Source organism: Oryctolagus cuniculus, chromosome 8 (assembly GCF_051225735.1).
Source record: "Oryctolagus cuniculus isolate XC-2025 breed Fujian yellow rabbit chromosome 8, ASM5122573v1, whole genome shotgun sequence".
In the NCBI taxonomy this organism is placed as follows: Eukaryota; Metazoa; Chordata; class Mammalia; order Lagomorpha; family Leporidae; genus Oryctolagus; species Oryctolagus cuniculus.
The window spans coordinates 140,674,652-140,700,460 of NC_142874.1; the positions used below are offsets into that span (position 1 = coordinate 140,674,652).

A 25,809-nucleotide genomic window follows, 5' to 3' on the forward strand; every position below is an offset into this window, starting at 1 on the left:
CAGGTTTGTGGAGAATACAGAAACCCCAGATCTCTCTGGATGAATGCAGCCCCTTTGCATGACAACACCCAGCCCTTAGAAGGAGCCCAGTGGAGCGCAGGGCTCGGGATCCAGCGGGGCCCCACACAGCTGTACGCGGCCTGCTTTGGGAGTCTACACACCTATCTACCTGTGCCCTGGCCTTGTTGCTGCAGGCAGAAGCCTGCCTGGGACTACTGGGTTAGGGCAGGGGCAGTGAACTCAAATGCCCATGGAGGGCGAGGGAGGCAGACACAGGAAGGAAGGGGGAGTGGACAGGAAACTCGTGAACTGGGAGGACAAGTCTCCCCGAAGGAGGCCACCCCACCCTTACCTTCTCCTGGTTGCTGCCAGGAATGTAGCTCCTGAGTGGTTAAAGATTTTGGTGGTTTGGGCTGGTGTTGTGGCATGGTGGGCTAAACCTCTGCCCAGTGCTGGGATATCATATGGGCACCAGTTCAAGTCCCAGCTGCTCCTCTTCCTATCTAGCTCTCTGCTATGGCCCAAGAAAGCAGTGGAAGATGACCCAAGTCCTCGGGCCCCTGTACCCAAGTAGGCGACCTGGAAGAATTTCCTGGCTCCTGGCTTCAGATGGGCCCAGCTCCGGCCATTGAGGCTATTTGGGGAGTGAACCAGTGGATGGAAGACCTCTCTCTCTCTCTGCCTCTTCCTCTGCCTTTTATTACTCTGCCTTTCAAATAAATAAATAAAATCTCTAAAAAAAGTTTTTGGTGGTTTAAGGTAACCTGATAGTCTGAATTTTTATGTGAACCCCTAGATTTTAAATGTTGGCATTCATTCAGATTTTTTAAAAAAAGATTTTATTTATTTTTATTTGAATGTTAGAGTTACAGAGAGACAGAGACAGAGTGAGACAGAAATCTTCCAAAGACTGGTTCACTCCCCAAATGGCCACAATGGCTGGAACTGTGCTGATCCAAAGCCAGGAGCCAGGAGCTTCTTCCAGACGTTCCACCAAGGTGCAGGGGCCCAAGGACTTGGGTCATCTTCCACTGCTTTCCCGGGTCATAACAGAGAGCTTGATCGGAAGTGGAGAGCTAGGATTTGAATTAGCGCCCATATGGGATGCTTAGCCTACTATACCACAGTGCTGGTCCCTATTCAAACATATTTTAAACACTGTAATGGTCGAACCACATATGTCTGTGGGTCATCATTTTGGAGCTTTTTTTTTTAAGTTTTTTATTTTATTTTATTTTATTTTTTTATTTTGACAGGCAGAGTGGACAGTGAGAGAGAGAGGGACAGAGAGAAAGGTCTTCCTTTTGCCGTTGGTTCACCCTCCAATGGCTGCTGTGGCCGGCGCGCTGCGGCCGGCGCACCGCACTGATCCGATGGCAGGAGCCAGGAGCCAGGTGCTTTTCCTGGTCTCCCATGGGGTGCAGGGCCCAAGCACTTGGGCCATCCTCCACTGCACTCCCGGGCCACAGCAGAGGGCTGGCCTGGAAGAGGGGCAACCGGGACAGAATCTGGCGCCCCGACCGGGACTAGAACCTGGTGTGCCGGCGCCGCTAGGCGGAGGATTAGCCTAGTGAGCCATGGCGCCGGCCCATTTTGGAGCTTTTGATTTAGGGGATACTGCATTTTAGATTAACATTGCTTAATAGAATTTAAAAAAAAAATATTTTGTGGGGCTGGGGTTGTGGCGCAGCAGGTTAATGCCTTGGCCTGAAGTGCTGGCATCCCATATGGGTGCCAGTTCTAGTCCCGGCTGCTCCACTTCTAATCCTGCTCTCTGCTATGGCCTGGAATAGCAGTAGAAGATGGCCCAGGTCCTTGGGCCCCTGCAACCACGTGGGGAACCTGGAAAAAACTCCTGGCTCCTGGCTTCAGATTGGCTCAGCTCCTGCCGTTGTGGCCATCTGGGGAGTGAACCATCGGATGGAAGACCTCCTTCTCTCTCTGCCTCTCCTCTCTCTGTGTAACTCTTTCACATAAATAAATAAATGTTTTAAAAATTTTTGTATGCCTTTGCTAATTTTTTTAAAGATCTATCTGTTTATTTGAAAGGCAGAGTTACAGAGACAGAGAGAGAGAGAGAGAGAGAGAGAAAGAAAGAGAGGTCTTCCATCTGCTGGTTCACTCCCCAAATGGCTGCCAACTGCCAGAGCTGGGTCGATCTGAAGCCAGGAGCCAGAAGTTTCCTCCAGGTCTCCTATGTAGGTGCAGAGGCCCAAACACTTGGGCCATCTTTATTTATTTATTTATTTGAAAGTCAGAGTTACACAGAGAGAGAAAGAGAGGCAGAGAGAGAGAGAGGTCTTCCATCCACTGGTTCACTCCCCAATTGCCGAAATGGTTGGAGTTGCGCCAATCTGAAGCCAGGAGCCAGAAGCTTCTTCCAGGTCTTCCCAAATGGGTGCAAAGGCCCAGGGACTTGGGCCATCTTCTACTGCTTTCCCAGGCCACAGCAGAGAGCTGGATCAGAAATGGAGCTGCTGGGACTCAAACCGGCGCCCACGTGGGATGCCGGCACTGCAGGCAGCAACTTCAGCCACTACACCACAATGCCTGCCCCACACCACTATCTTCAAAGTCCAGCCGTTAGCCCCAGCTCTCCCCACTATCCTGAGAGTTCAACCTTAGTCCAAACCTTCCCAACCACAGTGCTATCTTGAGGAATCAGCTGCTGGCCCAAGCTCTCCTCGTTGTCTCTAAAGTTCAGCCTTAGCCCAGACACCCCAAGCCCTCCACACTACGTTGCGCCATCTAAGCCACTAGTTTGTGCGATAAGGGGCCCTCTGCTGTGTATTGGCAGGTGGCTCTCTGCTGTGTGTTCACCGGGAGCGAGCCCCTCTCAGGTCTGTGAATAAACCTGTTCTAGCCGTGGGTCCCTGTTCTGTCTCCCCTTTGCCTTGCAGTCCTCTCCTGCAGCCAGGGCCCAGACTTCTGTCACTGGAGGCCATTTGTCACCTAGTCTGGATGGGAGTAGATGGATCAGTGCAGGGCTGTGACCCCAAGTCCTTGCTCTATTGATCGTGGGCCAGTGTGACATCTTCCTACAAGAAAGCTATTACATTCTGAGTTGGTCCCCCAAGTCTTCAGAGGAAACTGGAGCTGAGTGTTTACATGGGTTGATTCATACAACTGTAGACTGTAGCCTTGACTTGCTGGCAACATAAGTCATGGGCACTGAGACTGCCCTGTCCTCCTGAGGAGCGATAGCCAGCGGTGGTTGTGTTAGGACTGGACTTCAGTGTTACGTTGTCCCCTAATTAATCGAGCAAGCGTGGCTGTATAATTACAACATGTGCACACACCGATCTTTTTCATGGTTAGCTAAGTGTGTTTGCAAAATTAATCAGAACTTTGGAAAATTAAATTGAGTTTAAAGAGAATTTTTTGTAACTGAAGAAGAGTGTGTCTAGTGAAATTCTGAGTGGGCTCTAAGAGGCTGTAGGGGGAGGTTTGGTCCAGACCTGTGGTTGTGGCTATGTGTGGGTCCTAATTATTCAAACTCTCCTGGTTCCAAATTGGCTGAATCAGATGAAACTGCTGGAGTAGTCAATTATTCTACAGTTTACGTTTTATTTTTAAAAAGCTAGCTGTGTTTCTCTGTTATTGCCTATAGTTTTTGACCATTTGTGTCTCCATCTGTTTTATTTCCAGGACGCATTAAATGAGTCTTTCTGCTTCTGCTTCTCTGTATATGTTGTTGTTTTGTGTTGTGTGCATGAACTGATCACAAAGGCCGTCCTAAAACAGAACGATGTGGGCTCCTCCCCAAGAATACTGTTATGAGCGTGATGACATTATATATGATTCCCTCTGATCTGCTACTAAAAGGCACATTTGTTTATTAAAATACTAGTACAGGACTTTAAAGTAATACCACAATGAGATAGAGCTGTATGCTTACCAAAACAGCAAATGTTAAGAAGTCCGACAACAGCCTTCCAGGAATGGGGAGATCACGGGACAGCTGGAGCTCGGACACTCTGGCGGTGGGAGTGTTAGTGACCACGGGAAGACCTGTTTGGCACCACCTCCCCAGAGCTGCACCTGTGCATTCCCTATGACTCAGCAACTTTATACCTAGGTCTATGCAGAAGACAAATGAGGGTATGTACACCAAGGGATACATAGAAGGCTGTTCACAGTAACCTTTCTGGGTGACAGCCTCGTGCCAGAAACAACTTCAAATCCACTGGTGTTGAAGCTGTAAATCAATTGCGACATCTTCATACAGAACACTACACACAAAAATACTAAATATCAAAAATACTATACATAAAAATACTACGGGGAACCTGGCAAGCTACAGCTTTTCTGAAGAACACAACTGAATTGCACAAACATAATATTGAACAAAAAGAGCCAGACACAAGAGAACATACTGCATGATTTTATTACTATAAATACACACACACACACACACACACAAAGAAATGCAAGCAAAAGTGAATGGCTGTGTTAGAATCGGGACAGGGTTATCAGTGGGAAAGAGGATAGTGACTAGCAGGGGGACTCAGAGGTGCTGGGAGGGGTCCATTCCTCCACCTGTGTGGTTACACGTGTGCCTGCTTTGTGACAATTCACTGAAAGTTTATGCACTTTTCTACATATTTTATATGTTTTAACTAAAAATATTATTAAAGACAGAAAAACTATGATGCTTTGTGCTTGGATATAGCAACAGTGGCTCCCTAACTATTGTAATAACCTATAGGAGGCCACTCCATTTAGAAGCTGAAGCTCATTATTATATCACTGACATCCATCCCACGACTCATAATCACCACCACCCGCTACAAGATAATTAGGCTGTCCTTCTCCTGCCCTCTGAATTAAAAACTTCCAGGGGCCACGTTGTGGCACAGCAGGTTGAAGACCTGGCCTGTAGTGCCAGCATCCCATATGGATATCGGTTCGAGTCCCGGCTGTTATACTTCCAATCCAGCTCCCCGCCAATGTGCCTGGGAAAGCAGTGGAGGATGGCCCAAGTGCTCGGGCTGCTGCATCCACATGGGAGACCGGGAAGAAGCTCCTGGCTTTGGATTGGCTCAGCTCTTGTCATTGGCCATCGAGGGAGTGAAGCACTGGATGGAAGACCTCTCTCTCTATCTGTTTCTGTAACTCTTTCAAATAAACAAAATCTTTAAAAAAATTCCAAACAGCAGTGATTACAGCTTGCCTGAAATGGAAACTCGGAGAGTATCATGCTTTCAAAGACTCCATGTAACCAGAGTCGACGTGTGCTCTTGGGACTTTTGAATTCCTTTACCTGGTTCCTGGCCACCCTGAGGGGCTTCACAGGTGCCTGTGGCCTCAGGAGCCAGCCAGCTCCTCAGAGCCCGCCTGTGTCCTCAGCACGTGCCCCACACCCTGCCTCCTAGACCGGTGCACACCATTCAGCCCAGAACTTGGGGGAGGGAGAGAACCACTGGGAACGTTCCTGAGCGAGCCACGGGATTCGGGTACAACAGTGACCTGCTAAGTGGGGAAGGGCATCCTTTGTGCGCTCGATTTAGCTTTAGAGAAATACAAAATGTGACGTCTGTTGATGGGAGACAGAGGAGAGTCAGAGTTACACAAAGAGAGGAGAGGCAGAGAGAGAGAGAGAGAGAGAGAGAGAGGTCCTCTATCTGATGGTTCACTCCCCAATTGACCACAATGGCTGGAGCTGTACCAGCCTGAAGCCAGCAGCCTGGAACTTCTTCCAGGTCTCCCATGTGGGTGCAAGGACCCAAGGACTTGCGCCATCTTCCATTGCTTTCCCAGGTCATAGCAGAGAGCTGGATTGGAAGTGGAGCAGCCGGGTCTCGAACCGGCGCCCATATGGGATGCCGGCATTGCAGGTGGCGGCTTTACCCACTAAGCCACAGCGCCGGCCCCTGCTTCATGATTATCTCAACGTCAACTCGTTGAGCAAAGCTCACTCCTCCCAGTCACTTGCCTGGACCCTCTTCCTTGAGCATGTGCTGTTGTGAAGAACAGACTGACGTTGCTTGCCTTCTAGTTAGAAACCGGGACACATCCTCCTCCCTTATCTTAGTCAATCACACATTCGGCTGACTACCTCCAAAACCAGTCTTTCAACTGCCTGCCTCTCTCTTTCCACTGCCACGCTCCTGAGTCCAGGTCCCTGGGGAGCCTGGGGACTCTCTCACTGCAGATTTCTGGCTGGTCTCACGTGGAGCATTTTGCTGCCCTTCAATCGTCTTTCCCACACTGCAGCTAACTGGAGTCATCTGTTCTTTCAGTTAATCAAAATGAATTATCAAATACAAACCTACTCATGTTCTAGCCTGGCTTAACAGCCCTTCAACGGCATTTCAATTGCACTTCAAAATGAGCCAGTTGTTCCAAAGGCTTGGGAAATCATAACCACTCAGAAAATACACCTGTGATTTCAGAGGTGTTTGCAGTTATATACATTCTAATGGAACGCTCCCTCCCAAGCTATCTGACGCTTTGCTCATAAGCCAGCACATAAGAAGTAGCAAAGACACATAAACAAACCAGTGAGCACTACATCCACAATCCACGAGGGCAGGCAGTGGGACTTGCATTATCCTAGGGTCACCAGTGCCTCATGCAGGGACTGGCGCAGAGTACGTCTTTGATAAATACTTGTTGCACACAGGAAAAGTAAGAATAAAGGCCACTGTCAAAGAAGGAGGTACTTTTCTCTAAAGGGAGGAGAGAATGTCCACTTTGCTCATGGCCCTGTCTAAATACTGACAGAGTTTGTGGCTCAAAAGGCTTCCAGAGCCTTGGCTGCTCATGGCAAGAGCCTCTGACACTGACATCATGAATAAGAGTGTCAGTTGTTAAATCAACAACAGGAGTCACTGTGCACTTGCTCCCTATGTAGGACATCTGTCCTTTGTGGGGAGCAACCCGGACTAGACTAAGTTACTGGAATTAGGACTTATTCTATGCATCTGCTCTCCCACAATATGGCGCTGGGAGAGGAGTAAGAACTTCTATACAGCTGCCTCCAGTTCAACCAATAAACAGCAGGACCTGCTCCTGATTGGAGGAGAGCAGCGTACTCGGCGTGTGGGTAGCAGAGTTGGGATTGGTGGAAGAGGACTATAAAGGAGGAGAGAGACAACATGCACCAGGAACATCTAAGGGGAGCATCTATCTGAAGGAACACCTGTGCAGCCCCCGAGAGAGCCGGCCGGCGGTGTGCCGCTCCCCCGCGGAAGTGGGGAATGTGGCAGGGGGAACCGCCCTTCCACGGAGGTGGAAGGGACGGTAGCCAACCCGGGAAGGACCAGCAGCCAACCCGGGAAGGGACAGTAGCCAACCCGGGAAGAACCAGCAGCAAACCCAGGGAGGGCCAAGCAGACAAAAGAACAGCGCAGGGTCCTGTGTCGTTCCTCCACAAAGAGGGGGAGCGACAGTCCTTAATGTGTTGTACTATGAGAATTAATGGTAAAACTTGTCTTTAAACAGTACTTTATACTTTGTGTGTGTGTGCAAACTGTTGAAATCTTTACTTAGTATAGAGTTGGTCTTCTGTATATAAAGATAATTGAAAATGAATCTTAATGAAGAATGGGATGGGAGAGGGAGTAGGAGGTGGGACAGGAGTGGGGGTGGGAGGGTGGGTATGGGGGGAAGAACCGCTATATTCCTAAAGCTGTACCTATGAAGTTTGTATTTATTAAATAAAAGCTTTATTTAAAAAAGGCCATCATAAAGTTCTTTTTCTTTTAAAAATTTATTTATTTGAAATGTAGAGATAGAGGTAGAGATAGATAGATAGAGAAAAATCTTTCAGCTGCTGGTTTATTTCCCAAATGGTCACAATAGCTAGGGCTGGGCCAGGCTGAAACCAGGAGCCAGGAGCTTCTTCTGGGTCTCCCACCTGGGTGCAGGGGCCCAAGCACTTGGGCCACCTTCTGCTGCTTTCCCAGGCACATTAGCAGGGAGCTGGATTGGAAGTGTAGCAGCCAGGACTCGAACCGGCGCCCATATGGGATAGCGGCACCTCAGGTAGAGGCTTAACCTTCTGTGCCACAGCCCCGGCCGCCCCCATCGTAAAATACTATACAAAACTGAAAGGTAATGCACACAAACCAGTTTGGTTGTCAGATCCAGCCTACAGCCAGCAAAACAGTTTCCCATCAGGCTTCCAGTGTCTACGAGTCATTTGCACATCGGTGAGCCACAAGAGCCCATTTGGCAGTGAGGAAGACAGGAAAGAATCAACTGTGCCAGCACTGGATGAGATTTTGCAAATGCACAAGACATGGTGCCCTGGCTCCAGGATCTTCCAGGCCACGAGGGAGAGAGGCAGGGGCCCAAACAGTCAGTATTCGATTGTTCGGCCCCTCCTGTGGTTGAAAGGCATGGTGCTTTTCTTTAGGTGCGAAATGTTGAGCAGGGCTGGATATCTTCTTATTTCATGTCTGAGGAGGGGTAGGGAACAGGCATCAGCCAGGTGGAACCATGCACAGTCGTGGAGGCTGTCACTTCGAAAGCGGCCAGTGTGTACTATGTGTTCCGAGTGCACACACTTTGTTGTTAGTACACAAATTAACAAGCTCACACTCAAGGAGTGCTCTCATGATCTTCATTTTATAATTAGGAGAGTGAAGTACAGCAGTAACCAGAACCGTCCCTCTGCATATACCTAGTTCAGGCAGTGAACACCAAGGTCTACTGTTTTCTTTTCCTTATAGTTTTTAAATTTTAAAAGATTGACTTATTTGAAAGGCATAGTTAGTTACACAGAGAGATTTTCCATCCGCTGGTTCACTCCCCAAATAGCCACAACAGCCTGGACTGGGCCAGGCTGAAGCCAGGAGCCAGGAGCTTCATCCAGGTCTCCCACATGGGTGCAGGGGCCCAAGCACTTGAACCATCTTCCACTACTTTCCTGGGCACATTAACAGGGAGCTGGATCAGAAGTGGAGTAGCTGGGGCCATCTTCCACTACTTTCCTGGGCACATTAACAGGGAGCTGGATCAGAAGTGGAGTAGCTGGGACTCCAACTAGCACCCATATGGGATATGGGATGCCAGCATTTCGGGCAGCAGCTTAACCTGCTGTGCCATGGTGCCGGGCCCAGGTCTACTGTTTTCAAAAACTCAATTTTCTATTTATTTGGACACAGACACTCTCTCTCTCTCTCTCTCTCCCTCACACACACACACACACACACACACACTCACACAGACAGAGCTATACCATTTCATTCCTCAAATGCCCACTACAGCCAGTGTTGGGCAAGGCTAAAGACAGAGCTGGGTGATGCCACTGCTGCTGGCCCGCGGGCCACACTTGGTGACTGTGCCCTGGCGTGCATTTGGGCCAGCGTGCATCAAAGCCTTCCCTCTGCGTGCTCTTCCCACCCACACGGTCTGCACCTTTGCACCTGCCGAGCTCTTTCTGTGGGACACGTTCCCTCCAAGTTCGCTCATTGGCTAGATCCCCCCCCCCCAGTTTCCCTCTCAACGATGGTGCTCACTCAGGGTCACCCTAGGACCCCTCCTCTTCAGCGAGGCTTTTTCCGGTTTTGACCTGTGACCACCAACCTCGAGGAAGCTTCAAACGTATTTAATCATTCGTGAGGCTGACAGGATCTGTGTTCAATTGATTGGTTGTGTTATGTCATTCACTGCTGGGCTTCACTCCGGCTGTTTCGAATCTGCAGCAGGCTAATTTTTAAGAGATAACCTGGTACGGTCTGCAAATGATGTTATAAATTTCCAAATGGCTCCCCACCCCTATCCCATGTTACTGAGCTGCAACAGGAGGGGGGGATCGCACCCAGCAGGTGACGGAAGGTCACAGAAAAAGGTGCTGAGGACTGACGATGGGGAATCAGCAAAGTGGGCTCATCCGGATCTATTTGGAAATAAGATTCAGGTAGAGCGATTTAACATAAGTGGAGATACTAATCCTTAAATCCCTTGAAAAATAGGGTGATGACTTGCCCCCCCCCCCGCCCCCAACCTTCAATCCCTACTGGGTCCTAGGGATGTTAGCATCAGTGGCTCGGAACCTCACCCGCATAACCCCACGTCTTCCGATGAGCTCATCCTTGGTTGGATAAAAGTTGTCCTCCATTATACTAATTTCTCTTCTAATTCCATTTTCCATTTGCATACATTGCTTTCGGAATCTGTCACGCGCTCCACTCACGGGATGGTAGCCCTGTGTGTAGAAGTTGCTCACGTCTGGAGACCACACCTGCCAAGCTGTGCGCTGAGAGCCACAAGTTACGACCCCAGAGGTGGACCGGGTGCGCCGACAGCGCCCACCTCGAAACCTAAGCGCTGGGTCTCCCTGGCAGGGGTGCGTCTTCCTTGAGGAACTGGCAAAGTCCTGTTCTGGCTGCTTCCACCCCTGCACGGTCCCTGCCCCCTGCCCCCTGCCCGGCACCGGACTCCTCCTTGGTACCTGCACCACCTGAGCGCACGCATCCTGGCCCTGCCCGCCCTTCCCGGGCGCCCTGGCCCGGCCGTGCTGGCCACGGCTTTCTGACCACTGTCCTGTCCTGACCCCATTTTCCACCCTGGGTCCCCGCCGGTGTCGTGCGACAGGAGAAAGGAAAAGTTGGACGTGGTCACTTTGACCCTACCCCCGCCCCGGCCCCAGCTCGGAACCCCGGGGCTGCGGGGGCGGGAGGGAGACCCGCGACCAGCAGGCGGCCTAGGGCGTCCCCAGCGCCGCGCGCTGCCCGGGCACACAGGCGGGGCCCGCGCTCCGCGAGGCCTGGCCGCGCGCTCCGGCCCGCAGCGAGCGCGCCGGGGGCCCCCCGCGCGAGGCGGGGGAGGCGGCGGCGGGCGGGGCGCGCGGCGGCGGCGCGGACCCACGCGCTCGGGCCGCCCCTCCTCCCGCGCGCGCCCCGCCCCCGCCGCCGCCTCCCGGCCCCCGCCCTCCCGGCCTCCTCTCCCGGCCGAGCTGGAAGCCGGACCCAGGCCGCCGGGCCCGGCCTCGCCGCGCGCGCCCGCCATGGCCCGTGCCGTTCTCCCCTGGTAAAGATGGCGGTGCGCGCTCGCCGCCACCTTTAGACCCATGACTGTCCGCAACATCGCCTCCATCTGTAATATGGTGAGTGCCGCCGCGCCGGGCCACGAAGGGGACACGAGCCGCGCGCACGCCGGCGCCGGGGCGCGGGCCAGGGCGCGGGGCCCCGCCGGAAGTTCCCGGCCGGGCCGGGCGCGCGGCCGAAGCCACCCCCACCCTGGGACCTGTGAGACCGGGGACCCGGGGCCGCACCGCCGTGCCCCCGCCTCGGGTTGCGGTGGAAGCGTCGGGGTCCGGGAGGCAGCGACGCCCCGGGGCAGGGCTGCGGGCGAGGAAGCCCCGCTGTGCCCCCGCGCCGCCCCCTCTGGGTCCGAGTTCAGCCCTTGGGCTTCGCCTGAATCCACTTTGCAGCGGCAGTCGGTGGTGGTCTGCAGAAACCTGCCGTGTGATGGAGCTGTGGAAAAAGTGCGGTTGGGGAAGTGAACTTCAACCTGGCCTGGGAAGGCGCCGCGGTGGTGGGGTCTCATGCCGCGGTTTCCCCGTCTCTGCAGAGGGGGGCGGGGGCCTGGACGGGCAGGAGGGCTGCCCTGCCTGATCCCCCGCGGGCCACCGGCTGCTGGCTGGCGTGCACCCGGCCAGGGGCTCTGCAGTGGGCCCTGACGGGGGTCTGGGGCCGTGGCCTGGTGGGGACTGTAGTTTCTGTTTCTCCCATTGCTTTCTGCAGCAGCAGCTCCCACTGGGTCCCCAGAGCCAGCCCTGCCCGCCTTCCCCTTGTCATGGCCCTGGGGAGCCCGGCTTGGGGTCAGGATGAGTGTGTGCCTGCATGCTCCTGCCCCTTGCCTGGCCTTCCCCGGCTGCAACGCGTGCTCCTGGGGTGCCACTTTGAGGCCGGGACCCCGAGGAGGCTGGGGGTGAGGTGTGCCGGCCGCCCCTCCTCCATCTCGGGCTCTTCTCTGCTTCTGCCCCACATTCTGTTGCAAGAGCCACACCGGCAGAGGAGCACGGAGAAGCCTTGTGTTAGCTCAGGGGCGGCTTCGGCTCTTAGCTCCGTGGGACTTGGCCACACTTGGCCGGGTGAAGGCTGGGGCGTCCCGGAGTGACAGCGGCACAGGTGTTGACATGGGGTGGGCTCCGTGGGGGGCTCCTGTCTCCTCTCCCTTCCTCTCTTTCTCCACGAGGAAGCGGGTTTCCTGCTTTTTGTCGAGTGGCGTGAACGCAGCTTGGTGCCGCTGGAGGAGATGTTTTCTCCTCGCTTCCCCTCGGCTGCTGCCAGTCCTGAAGCCACAGCCGCCGAATGCCTGCCTTCGGGCCTGCCGAGTAGCCAGGCTGGCCCTGAAACCCTGGTGCTGTTGACACCGCTCAGTGTGGAAGCAGCTTGGGGGACGCCGGCCTCCAGCTGCACCGCGGGCTTCTAGCGCACCTGGCTCCCGTGAAACACGCCAGGGAGAGGAGCCGCAGGAGGACAGGACAGGCAGGGGGGTGGCAGGCCCTTGCTGTGTCCGCGAGTGGGACTCCCGTGTGTGCAGCCCTGAAAGCCTGGCGGACCGAGGAGCTGCGCGCAGGCCAGGGGAGTTTTCTGTTCGCACGCCGGTCCTGTGTGTGGGGCGCGTGAGGCAGTTTCCGCTCTCAAGGCCTTGCCACTGCTGCTTCCAACTTAACGCCTCCTGGTCTTGGGGACAAGTTGCTCTTCTTTCCTTATCTTCAGTAAAGGGAGGATACTGGCTCTTACCTCATCCAGACAGTCGTGGCCGGCGCCTCACTGGGGTGCTGGGGCCGCTAGCAGTTGAGGTCAGCACCATCCTTCTCGGACAGGCCTGCGGTGGTTTTGGGCACTGGGGAGATGATGCATGGATACTGACAGCCCACCTGCTGCTTGGTGCAGGCCAGGGGAGGGCGGTGTGTGCAGAGGCTGCTCGGGGACCCCGCCCCTCCCAGCTGGCCTCCCACACACACCTGGAGTGGGCTGGGGATGAGGGGACTGCTGTGTTGCCACCCCATCAGACCTAAATGTTCCTTACACCCTCTTTAGAGGCTTTCCTCAGTGTGAACTGTTTCCAGCCCTGTCTTCTGGCTGGCTCCTCCCAGGGCTCAGCTTCTCTCTGGGGGCTCGAACTGGCCCTGCCCCTCCCAGGTCCACACACTCCCAGCTGTTTGAGTCGTTGTAGTAAGAGCCCGGGGGATTGCATTTTCATTTTTTATTTATTTCTTTTTAAAGCAATTTTTATTTTTTTTTAAATATTTATTTGAGAGGCAGAGAGATGGATCTTCCATCCACTAGTTCACTCCCTAGAGGGTTGCAGTGGCCACAGCTGGGCTGATTTGAAGCCGGGACTGGGTCTCCTATATGGGCGCAGGGGTGCAATCAATTGGGCCATCCTCTGCTGCTTTCCCAGGCGATTAGCAGGAAGCTAGATCGGACAGAAGTGGAGCAGCTGGGACTTGAACTGGTGCCTGCCTGCTATGCTGGTGCTGCAGGTGGAGGCCTAACCCACTATGCCACAGCGCTGGCCCCTATTTATTTATTTATTTTTTCTAAGATTTACTTATTTATTATTAAAAGAGTAAACACAGAGAGAGGGAGGGACAGAGAGAGATTTTTCCACCCTGTGGTTTACTTAAATGGCTGCAAGGCTGGGTACCAGGAACTCCATCTATGTCCCTGATGTGGGTGCAGGGGCCCAAGCACTTCTGTTGCTTTTCCCAGGTGCATTAGCAGGGAGCTGGATCAGAAGCAGAGCAGCAGGGACACACTGTAGCCTGCAGTGTAACCCACTGTGCCACAGCACCGGCCCTGATCCTTTTCCTGTTTAAAGCAGGTTGTTTGGTGTATCTTAAATGGAAAAGGTGTTCAAAGGCGCCATCTGTAAGACGTGGTCCTGGAAAGTGGGTTTGTTTGCTCCACCAGAAGAAAGGACCCGGCAGAGCAGGAAGGACTGAAAGCCGTCTCTTTCCCTGACCCCGCCTTGCCAGCAGCGCTGGGTGAGGGTCTCAGAAGGAGTCCCCTTCCCTCCACTCGCCCCCTACCTGCTGGACGTCACTGTCCCCTGGGTGTTGACTGCTGGCTCCCGTCGCTCCTCACTCTTCCGCCTGAACTCCTGCACGGTGATTCTTCATCAGCTTGCTCGGGGCACGTCCGCCTGGCCCCACAGCCGCGGTTCAGATAGGAAAGCTTGTTTGGCTGGTGTGTTGTAACTTTCACAATGCACTCACTGCAACCAGGCATGAGGAAATGGCCCCTGTTGGTAATCCTCTGGTTTTTGTCTGGACCAGTGGACGTGTGTGTTAGCTGAGATGAATGGAATAGGTTCTTGTCTTTGCGCAAGAAAGAATTCAGACGTGAGACAGAGAGGAGTGGTCAGCAAGGTGGCGAGGTTTAGTGGGGTAGGGCATCCACTGGGCACCTCTCCAGATGGAATGTGAGAGTGCTGAGCCATTCAGACTGGGGTGAGCAAGGTTACGGGTTTAATGGAGAGAATACACCAGGCAGGCCAGGCGGCGGCTCAGGAGAGAGCTGAGAGCTGAGTGCGTGGTCAGTGTTCAGACCGGGGCTTGTAAGGGAACTGGGTCCAGTTCTCTCGTTCTCCTTCCCTACTCCCTCTTCTGGACAGAGGGTTTGCCGAGTGTGAATTAGGTAAAGCTCTTCCCGGGGTTTCACTGCTCAGCGTTGGACTGGGGAGCCCACCTGGCACCTGGCAGAGGGGATTCGCTAGCTAGTGTCTTCCTGGAGAGAAGGCGGGGACCACCTGTGAAGTTGCCAGGGAATGGGTGGGGCTTTGTCGCAGCTTCCAAGCTGTGCTTCCCCGGCTGCTACGGGCTGGTGCGTTCCGTCCCCTTCACAGTGTCTTGTTTGCCTTAGGCCCCTCCTACTCACATGCCCAACTTTCTAACTTCCTACCTAAAAGATTCAGCTTCTTTTTAAAATATTTATTTACTTATTTATTTATTTGAAAGACAGAATTACACACACACACACATACAGAGAGAGAGGGGGAGAGAGAGGGGGAGAGAGAGGGAGGGAGAGAGGGAGAGAGAGGGAGAGATCTTCCAAGCTCTAGCTCACTCCCCAAATGGCTGCAACAGCTAGGGCTGGGCCAGGCTGAAGTCAGGAGCCTGGGACTCCTTCCGGGTCTCCCGTGTGGGTACAGGGTTCCAAGCACCTGGGCAGTCCTCTGCTGCTTTCACAGGCTTGTTGACAGGGAGCTGGATTGGAAGTAGAGCAGCCAGGACTCCAGTGGTGCTCACATGGGATGTCAGCTCAGCCCACTGCACTACAATACTGGCCCAGGATTTAACTTTGTATGTGTTTTTACGGCCATGTAAAATGAAAGGTTTTTTTAAAAGTTTTCTGTGGAAAGAACGTGAGGAATTCTCCAGAGAGGGAGCATGTTGGGAGAAGGCGGCGTGCAGTTGCAAGCGGCTCCAGTTCATCGCGTCTTCCTTTCATGTGTTAGTGGTGCTGCAGGTGTGCTTCTGGGAAAGTGTCGTTTACCAAGGAGACTACAAGTTTTGTTCGGACAGATGGTCACACGTTGTCACCGGCTGTGTTCGTGTTGGCACCTGTGACCTGCAGGTGCTTTCTGAGTGGAGAAGGCGAGGGTCCGCCCCCGAGGAGCGGAGCCAGTCCTTATCTGGTGGGCATAGTGTCGGTAAAGAGAACCAGTTTCAGTGCAATGTGATATCTGGACAGATGGAGGCTGAACAAAATCCCAGAAGCAAGCTGCACAGTAGGAAGGCTGATGAGGGGGTTGGCGCTGTGGCGCAGTGGCTTAAGCTGCCAACCTACAACGCCTGCATCCCATATGGGGGCTGGTTCGAGTCCCACCTGCTCCACTTCCGATCCAGCTCCCTGCTAATGGCCTGGGAAAGCAGTGGAAGATGGCCCAAGTGCTTGGGCTCCTCCCACCCATGTGGGAGACCTAGATGAAGTTCCTGGCTCCTGGCTCCTGGCTTCAGCCTGGCCCAGCCCAGGCCGTTGTGACCATCTGGGGAGCAAACCAGCAGGTAGAAGACCTCATTCTTTGTCTCCTGCTCCTCTGTCTGTAACTCTGCCTTTCAAATAAATAAATCTTTAAAAACAAAACAAAGGACAGCTGATGAATGCAACAAGATACCTCGTTAGTGTACTTTTGTTTAAAGTTTGGCACAGTTTGGTGTTTGTGGCTTTATTTGTATGAGGTCCTGAGGATAGTGTGAATTAGAGCTGCAATCTGTACCTTTGCCTATCTTGCTGGCGAAGCGTGAATTTCATAGCACCTTTGGGCAAATGGCTGTGTTCTTCGATGTTAGTGTTTTTCCACATTGTAAAGCTGAAGTGTTTGTGTGATGAGAAGCTTACTGAATGGTATTTCTTAAGTGTGGTCTTTATAAAAACCTGTGTCTCTTAAATGGTTAGCATCCACTGTTTTCCGAGGTGCATTACCAAGGAGCTGGATCGGAAGTGGAACAGCTGGGACTCAAACCGGTGTCTGTATAGGATGCTGGCACCTCAGGCAGCGGCTTTACCTGCTACACCACAGCCCTAGCATCAGATTTTTTTTTTTTTTTTACAGGCAGAGTGGACAGTGAGAGAGAGAGACAGAGAGAAAGGTCTTCCTTTTTGCCGTTGGTTCACCCTCCAATGGCCGCTGCGGCCGGCGCACCGCGCTGATCCGATGGCAGGAGCCAGGAGCCAGGTGCTTTTCCTGGTCTCCCATGGGGTGCAGGGCCCAAGCACCTGGGTCATCCTCCACTGCACTCCCGGGCCACAGCAGAGAGCTGGCCTGGAAGAGGGGCAACCGGGACAGAATCCGGCGCCCCAACCGGGACTAGAACCCGGTGTGCCGGCGCCGCTAGGCGGAGGATTAGCCTAGTGAGCCGCGGCGCCGGCCCCTAGCATCAGATTTGAATCCTTTTTTTAAAATATTTATTTATTTATTTGAAAGTCATAGTTACACAGAGAGAGAAGGAGAGGCAGGGAGAGAGAGAGAGGTCTTCCATCCGCTGGTTCACTCCACAGTTGGCTGTAATGGCTGGAGCTGTGCCTATCTGAAGCCAGGAGCCAGGAGTTTCCTCGGGGTCTCCCACGTGGGTGCAGGGGCCCAAGGACTTGGGCCATCTTCCATTGCTTTCCCAGGCCACAGGAGAAAGCTGGATCGGAAGTGGAGCAGCCAGGACTCGAACCAGTGCCCATATGGGATGCTGGTACTGAAGGTACCCATTATGTCACAGCGCTGGCCCCTTGAATTCTTTTAAATAAATGAAGCCATTTTGAAATGGTAGGAAAATAAAAATTGGAAAAAAATACTAGAGGATTTTTATAAAGATAGTTTTTGTCTTGGTAGGTCAACTACTTGGAGCAAATATTTTGAAACTGGAAATTTTCTAATTTTTTTTAAAGATTTATTCATTTTATTTGAAAATCATAGTTACACAGAGAGAGGAGAGGCAGAGAAAGAGAGAGAGAGAGAGAGAGAGAGAGAGGTCTTCCATCCGATGGTTCACTCCTCAAATGGCTGCAATGGCCAGAGCTGTGCTGATCCGGAGCCAGGAGCCAGGAGCTTCTGCCAGGTCTCCCACGTGGGTGCAGGGGCCCAAGGACTTGGGCCATCCTCCACTGCCTTCCCGGCCATAGCAGAGAGCTTGACAGGAAGTGGAGCAGCTGGGTCTTGAACCATCGCACATATGGGATGCCGGTGCTTCAGGCCAGGGCGTTAACCCACTGTGCCACAGTGCTGGCCCCTAATTATTTTTTCAATGTTTATTTTCATTTACTTGAAAGAGAGAAAGGGAGAAGGTGGGAAGAGAAAGAGAGGACTCTTCCATCCACTGGTTTATTCCCCAAATGACTATAATAGCTGGGGCTGGGCCAGGCCTAAGTGAGGAACCCAGGACTCCACACAGGTCTCCCCCTTGGGTGGCAGGAGCCCAAGGAGTTGGCCATCACCTGCTGCCTCCCAGGTGTATCAGCAGGGAACTTGACTGGCAGTGGAGCAGCCGGGACGTGAGCCAGCACTCCGGGATAGGATGCCGGCGTGGAGAGTGGCAGCCTAACCTGCTGAGTCACAACACACATCCTTGGAAAATTTTGCTGTTTAATCAAAGTGTGTCAGCCTCATAGTTCTGGGGAGGGGACAGCTTGCCTGTTCTGCTGTTACTGTTACTCATGCCTTCCTTAGAGGTGGTTAAATGTATCAGCTGGGAGTGGGTGCAGTTACCTCTGGGCGTCTGGTTGCTGGAGTTTGAAAAGTGCAGCCTTAGGTGAGCTGGGTTAATGTTTAAGGAGAGCATTCTGCCCCTCCAGCCCCACAGCTCTAATATGCGGGCGTCTGTGTTAGGTCACAGCCGGAGGATCAGGTTTGCAGATTGTTCTGTTTTTCTTGGAATCCTGAGGGGGTGGGGAAACAAAGGTGAATGCCCACAGTTAGTGAGAATTAGGGACGGTAATTCCTGCTCTCCATACGGGCTGCTGTGCTGTCCAGCCCTACCGCCAAACCTGTTTGCTTAGTTCTCTGTAATGGGGAACTCTGGTCTGCCTGGGTTGTAATTGGAAGTCATTTCCAATGCTGATTCTCTGAGCGTCGTCCTTGGCTTCAGATCCGTCCCCTTCCCAGCCCCAGCCTGGTCTGTCCGGTTTGAAGCGGTCGCGGTTCTGTGCTGGGTTTCAGTTAGTATGGTCTGAAAGAGGTCTCTGGCTGGTGGTGTCTGCGGCCACCCATCAGGCCATCCCCAGCAGGCTGACCCAAGAGGTGTGAAGCGTGTCTTTGAGGCTAGTTGACTTCTCTGCTCGAAATATTTTTATGCCCCTTAAAATAAACTTTCACTTGTGGTGAATGCAATGGCTAGTCTAAAGGTTTGGTTTTTGTTTTTAAAGATTTATTTTTATTTATGTGAAAGGCAGAGTTACAGAAAGAGGGAAAGGCAGAGAGAGAGAGAGAGAGAGAGAGAGAGATATGTTCCACCTGCTGGTTCATTCCCAAATGGCCTCAACGGCCAAGAACCAGCTGAAGCCAGGAGCCAGGAGCCAGGAACTTCTTCTGGGTCTCCAATGTGGGTACAGGAGCCCAAGCACGTGGGCCATTTTCTGCTGGTTTCCCGGGCTGTTAGCAGGGAGCTGGATGGGAAGTGGAGCAGCCAGGACATGAACCGGTACCCATGTGGGATGCTGGTGCTACAGGCGGTGGCTCTACCCACCATACCGCAGCGCTGGTGCCTCGTCTGAGGGTTTGAAATGCCACCCCAAAATGAACAGCAAAGGTAGTGTTAAGACAGATACACTCTGCCTTAGCCTGCCCCTGCTGGGAGGTGTGTGTCCTGTGTCAGTCCTCACCCACTTCTGAGAGGCATGATCTGCTAAGGGCAGTTTGTGAGATTGTGGGGTGGGGGTGGGAGTCTCCCAGGTTCCAAAGCTTCACTTCCCATGTTCAGGCTCCAGGAGTTCTGAGGCCACCATCGGAGCCTGCAGGCGCTGCAGGCGGCAGCTTAACCTGCTACGCCAGCCTGTGACCGTGATTCTGAATGTGGTGTTGTCCTGCGCTTTTGTGCGTTTACTAGATGCATGTGCACTCAAGTCAGAGGCAGGTTGAGCATCCCCAAAATCTGAAATTTGCAATGCTCCAAAATATGAAAAATTTTGAGCGCCACCGTGGCACCAGAAGTGAGCAACTCTGCATCTGATCTCCTGTGATGGCGTCGCAGTGAAGGCACAGGTGCACTGACGATAGTGTAGAAGATGGTCTTCAAGCCGCAGACTTGGCCGGTTAAGTCTTTTTTTTTTTTTTTTTTTTTTTTTTGGAGACAGGCAGAGTGGACAGTGAGAGAGAGAGAGAGAGAGAGAGAGAGAAAGGTCTTCCTTTGCCGCGGGTTCACCCTCCAATGGCTGCCGTGGCTGGCGCGCTGCGGCTGGCGCACCACGCTGATCTGATGGCAGGAGCCAGGTACTTCTCCTGGTCTCCCATGGGGTGCAGGGCCCAAGCACTTGGGCCATCCTCCACTGCACTCCCGGGCCACAGCAGAGGGCTGGCCTGGAAGAGGGGCAACCGGGACAGAATCCGGCGCCCCGACCGGGACTAGAACCCGGTGTGCCGGTGCCACAAGGCAGAGGATTAGCCTAGTGAGCCGCGGCGCTGGCCCTCAAGAAACAGGCTTGGGTCCCAACCCCAAGGTTTGTCATTCGTGTACAGATAATCCCCATCCCCAAAATCTGAAATCTGAAATACCTCTGTGCCCGAGCATTTCAGATATTCGACCTGTGTAGTATTGTTTGCTCATGTTTTAAAAATGATCCCTATTGCTGAACAAATCCGCCTCAGTTTGCTTTTATTGTTTAGATGATGGTTTTGAGCTATATCTGTTCATATAAGGTAATCCTGGTTTATTTTAGCTGCTGCTAATATACCTTCACCTGAATATCCTACAGTGTATTCATGTTGTTGATCAGCATTTAGGTGTATAGTTTTTGTGTGTGCTGTTTTAATGCTGTGGACAGGTGCGAGCCTGGCTCTCAGTGTGTGTGTGTGTGTGTGTGTGTGTGTGTGTGTAGTTTCTCTGTGGTGTAGCCCTGGAAGAGACTTGCTGGGCCATGGAAGTGGGCACCTTCCACTTGGCTATATTGCCAGGCTGGGACGGGCATCGTGGCCAGTGATGCCTGCATCCCATGTGGGATTGCCGATTTGAGTCCCAGCTCTCTGCTCATGTACCTGCACACCAGCACATGACAGCTGAGTGCTTGAGTCCCTGCCACCCATGTGGGAGACCTGGGTGAAGTTCCTGCCTCTGGGCTTCAGTCTGGCTCAACCACAGCTGTTGTGGACGTTTTGGGGTGTGAACCAGTGGATGGAACCTCTCTCTCTGTCACTCTGCCTTTCAAATCTTAAAGAAAATGCACATGGCCAGGTCACTGCCTGCATTGACTTGCATTCCAGCCAGCAGTGTGTGTGTGCCCCCGTTGTATCACGTGCCTGCACACACTTGGCGTTGCTTTGCCAGTCGGATGGGCGTGAGATTGTCCTTGTGGTTCAGTCTGTACTTCGGTGTCTCCTAGTGAGGAGGTTTCGTCTTTTCGTGAGTTCATCGTGCAGGGTTGTTGAAGCCAGCTGCTCGTTCAGGAGCGGTTCTCCAGGCTGGAAGTTAGTGTCTGAAAACACGGGGAGAGGGATGGCGAAGAGGTGTAGTGAGTGGGGAGATGTAGGGAGAAGACGAGCTGCAGCAGGAAGATCACAGCCTGGAATCGAGACGATGTCTCCGGTGCTGAGAGTAAGTCCCGGATGTCTTCCCAGGCTGGCCGGGCCTTGTTTAAGCCACGTCGTCCGTGCTTTGCTTACCCGAAGTTGGCTTTGGGAAAAAGTGTGTCTGGAGCTTCCTCAGTGAGAACAGTAGCAAGGCTGGACGGAGAGCTTTCCTGTTTCCCAGTTGCCATCTGCAGGCCGTGGGAAGTTGTGGTCTTCCTCCTCAGACACGTTTCTTTGTCCTTTGGGGTAGGGAGGCTGTTCAGGAAACCGGTTTTTATCAGCATCTGCTGGGCGTCCCGGGACAGTGGCTGTGTTAGATACTTGGAAGACACGCCCTGCTCTACGTTTTATTTTTCAGAGGTGATGAATGTCCTCTTGCTGAGCATGGAAATGTGTGCTCCTCAAAGGGATGCTAACGACAGCTTCAGCTATGCATCACACGCTCATGGTTCTTTGTTTTAAAGATTTATTTATTTACTTGAAAAGCAGAGTTACAGGGAGAGAGAGGGGGAGAGACAGAGAGATAGGTTTGATCCGCTGGTTTGCTCCCTAAATGGCTGCAATGGCCAGAGCTAGGTCAGACCGAAGGCAGGAGCCAGGAGCTTCATCCAGGTCTCCCGCATGGATGCAGGGGCCCATTAGCAGGGAGCTGGACTGGAAGCGGAGCAACCAAGAATTGAACCAGTGTCTGTATGGCATGCTGGCGGCTTAACCCACTATGCCACAGTGCTGGCCCTGGTGCCCACGTATGCATTTTCTCATTAGAAATTCAGACCCCGAGGTTTGACCCCCAAATAAATGTGGAGTAGGGCCTGGAACCTGCACCCTCTCCCTCCCTCTCCTTCTGTATTTGTTGCAAGTAAACAGAGGCTCCCACTTTGAGAAACTTTGCTTTCCTTGAGTAATAGCCTTGGTCTCTTAAGAAATACTGCTTGCAGGAGTTCCTACCATGGGAAAGGTTTTTAAAATCAATGTAAAATTACTTAAGGTAGTCATTTAACTCTGAGGGCTGCGGATTTTGGCCCTTCTGTGGATGTATTTCTTGATATTAAATAGCCGGGTCTTTATTACTTTGTGCTCCTGGAGCGCAGCCCCAGCCCTGGCTATATATCACATCACCTGTGCAGCTTTTAAAAGCAATTAAAAGTAATGAAGTCACAAAACATTAATACCCAGAGGAGTATGGAAAAGCATATAGGTTACATATCCGATGACTCACCCTTTATTTTTAACAGGTATTAAAATTGAGCCATATTTGATTCAGTTTTTCTAGACATAGTAACTTAACAATTCCACTCACTACACCCGTCTCTTTCCTGTCCCAGAACAACCCATTTTTGTGAAACTGTGTGGTGTCTTGTACCACCTTTGTATTTGTGAACTCATAAGCAGGATATGAGTGTGTGTAAAATGTGTACCTTTTTTAAAAAGTAAGCCAGGGGCTTCATCCATATCTAACACATGGATGTCTGGGGTCCAAGTACTTGGGCCATCCTATCCTGCTTTCCCAGGAGAGCTGGATCAGAAGTGAAGCAGCCCGGACTTGAACTGGCAATCAAATGGGATGTCAGTGTCACAATGGTGTCTTAATCCATTGCACCACGTGCCGGCCCCCAGATGTGCTCTTTTGCAATTGTCTTTCTTCACTCAACAGATATATTTGAGATTGTATCAGCACGTAGAGACCTAGTTTCTTCATTCAACCTGTTTTTTGTTTTTGTTTTTGATTTGAAAGGCAGAGCTATATATAGAGAGAGACAGAAAGAGAGAGAGAGCCTCCATTCGCTGGCTCATTCACCAAATGGCCGCAATGGCCAGAGTTGGGCCAGTCTGCAGCCAGGAGCCAGGAGCTTCTTCCTGGTCTCCCACATGGGTGCAGGGGCCTGTGGGCCATCTTCCGCTGCTTCCTTAGGCACACTAACAGGGAGTTGGATTGGAGGTGGATTGGCCAGGACACTAGCCGGCACCCCTATGGTGTGCTGGCACCACAGCTGTGGCTTTACCTGCTGTGGCGCAGTGCCGGCCCCCATGCACCTGTTCTGTAATCGTGTTCTGCGAACCGGGGTTGACTTGCTCATGGCCTTCTTGAAGGACAGTGCTGCGGCACCTGTGCCAGCTCCTGTCACCTTCGCTCACGTGCGGTGTCGTTTTTCAGGGTGTGACTCTGGAAGTGGAGGTGCAGGTCTGCAGCTTTGCTGGGTGCTGCGGTTTCCTAGTGGTTTGCTCCCAGGGCCGCAGGTGTTGGGCCTCAGTGTCGGGGAGGCCCTTCCGACGTCGGGGGTGCTGCCCTTGGAAGGGACATGATATCTCTCTCATGGGTCCATGGTTAGTGCTCATAAAAAAGCTAACCCAGCTCCTCCCAGGCTCTCTGGCTTCCTGTCCTTGCAGTGGGATCGCTTGCTGTTTCATGAACTGCTGCCATTGCGATGCCATCCCACGGGGCCCTCACAGAGCTGGGGCTGTTTAGACTTTCAGCCTCTGAAACCGTGGGTTGAATGAACCTTGCTTTGTAATTTACCCAGCTGCAAGATCTTGTTACAGCAACAGAAAGTGCACTAAAGCACCAGGCGGTGTCACATTGCTCGCCAAAGTGGTTCCACCCATTGGAGCCTTTCTGTAACGCGGCTTCCAGGGTCCAGTCTCAGAATTTGTGACTGTCACGGTGGGTTTAGGTTGTTGGGGTGGGGTTCAGGTACCGCAAGAGTGTGTGTGTGTGTGTGGTATTTATGTGCCACGGTTGATCCTGTTGCGCATCCAAGGCTGACTGCAGCTCCCTGAGGGCTGGAGCTGTGTGTGTCTTGGTTGGGGTTTATTTCCTGGCTGTCAGCACAGTGCCCAGCGTGTGTGTGGCAGGTGCTCAGGAAATCATTGCCGACGACTTAAGAGATGCAGCGGAACCGTGGAAGCCTTGCCTTGCAGGAAAGCTGTGCTCCGTGGGAATCACCCGGGTGCCTTGCTGAGATGCAGGTTCTGGTTCTGCAGGTGGGGTGGGGCCCAGCCTTCCCCTTTCTGTGATGTAGGGACTGCTGGTTGGGAAAGCACCTCTTGTTGATTCTTTTTATCTTTCTTTTTTTTTTTAAGATTCATTTTTTATTTATTTGAAAGACAGAGCTACAGAGAGAGGTAGAGACAGAGAGAGGTCTTCCATCCGCTGGTTCACTCCCCAGATGACCGCAACGGCTGGAGCTACGCCACTCCAAAGCCAGGAGCCAGGAGCTTCTTCCAGGTCTCCCACGTGGGTGCAGGGGCCCAAGGACTTGGGCCATCCTCTACTGCTTTCCCAGGCCATAGCAGAGAGCTGGATCGGAAGAGGAGCAGCCTGGACTAGAACTGGCGCCCATACGGGATGCTGGCGCTTCAGGCCAGGGCTTTAACCCGCTGTGCCATAGCGCCGGCCCCTCTTTTTATCTTTCTTACTCATTTTATTATTGTTGTGGGGCAGGGGGGCATTTTTAGGGCAGCCAAGCCCTGGGGAGAAAACCAGCAAGAAGTTTCTCTCTCTTTTTTTTCCAGATTTATTTATTTATTTGAGAGGTAGAGGTACACAGAGAGAGAGAGACAGACAGACAGACAGAAGGTCTTCTATCTGCTGGTTCACTCCCCAAATGATCCCATCGGCCGGTGCTGGGCTGATCTGAAGCAGGAGCAGGAACTTCTTCGGGGTCTCCCATGTGGGTGCAGGGGCCCAAGGAATTGGGCCATCTTCCACTGCTTTCCCAAGTTATTAGTAGGAAGCCGGATCAGAAGTAGAGTAGCTGGGACTTGAACTGGTGTCCATATGGGATGCTGGCACTGCAGGTGGAGGCTATTCAGTGCCTGCCCCTGAATTTCTACTTTCCTAATTTGGATCAAAACCACAATTGCTGAAGCTAAATCTTGAAGTGCCACCTGGGATCGTGGCCCCTCCCTCCAGGGTTCATGCCTGTAGGTGGGGTGACTTGGGCAGGTGAGAGCTTCCTGGTGGGGGTGCTCCAGGCAGCTGCTGGGGGAGTGGCAGTGGGGCTGCTTTGTGAGCTGCTTGGGTTGGCATGGATTGGAGTTTCCAATCCACGTTGCCGTTGGTGTCTGGTGTTTAGCCCAGTGTTATTATTTATTTATTTTTTTTAAGATTCATTTATTTATTTGAAATGCAGAACTATGGAGAGAGGAGAAGGAGAGAGAGAGCGAGAGCGAGAGAGAGATTGATTTTCCATCTGCTGGTTCGTTTTCCAAATGGCCACAATGACTGGAGCTGTACCAATTTGAAGCCAGGAGCCAGGAGTTTCTTCTAGGTCTCCCATGTGGGTGCAGGGGCCCAAGGACTTGGGCCATCTTCTACTGCTTTCCCAGGCCATAGCAGAGAGCTGGATCAGAAGTGGAGCAGCCAGGACTCAAACCGGTGCCCATATGGGATGCCGGTACTGCAGGTGGTGACTTTATCCCCTATGCCACAGTGCCAGCCCCTTAGCCCAGTGTTGAGCTATTTTACTACTGCTTTCTTCCAGTGTCCAGCTTTTTAAAACTTTTTAAAAAATTTATTTCATTATCTTTTTTTATTTTTAAGATTATTTATTTGAAAGGCAGAATTACAGAGAGAGAGAGAGACAGAGAGAGAGAGGTCTTCCATCTGCTGGTTGACTCCCTAGATGGCTG

The 25,809-nt window shown here is 52.6% G+C and overlaps 2 protein-coding genes across 5 annotated transcripts in view; one reads left to right on the top strand and one right to left on the bottom strand.

Annotated features, from left to right (window-relative positions):
- LOC138843569 (uncharacterized) overlaps nucleotides 1-10,959 on the bottom strand; it is a 38,739-nt gene extending 27,780 nt beyond the window's left edge. Inside the window, exon 1 of the mRNA XM_089301786.1 lies at nucleotides 10,819-10,959. Within this exon, the coding sequence (XP_089157912.1) occupies nucleotides 10,819-10,959 (141 nt within the window). The remainder of the gene's footprint in view (nucleotides 1-10,818) is intronic.
- Nucleotides 10,796-25,809, top strand: part of USP46 (ubiquitin specific peptidase 46) — a 65,840-nt gene continuing 50,826 nt past the window's right edge. The window contains exon 1 of one of the 4 annotated variants that reach the window (XM_089302815.1): nucleotides 10,796-11,056. In XM_089302815.1, the coding sequence (XP_089158941.1) occupies nucleotides 11,021-11,056 (36 nt within the window). In that variant the 5' untranslated portion in view covers nucleotides 10,796-11,020. Of the gene's footprint in view, nucleotides 11,057-11,937; nucleotides 12,084-25,809 lie in introns of those variants that run through there. The other 3 variants (XM_070048124.2, XM_070048123.2, XM_089302816.1) reach the window with 3 other exon arrangements.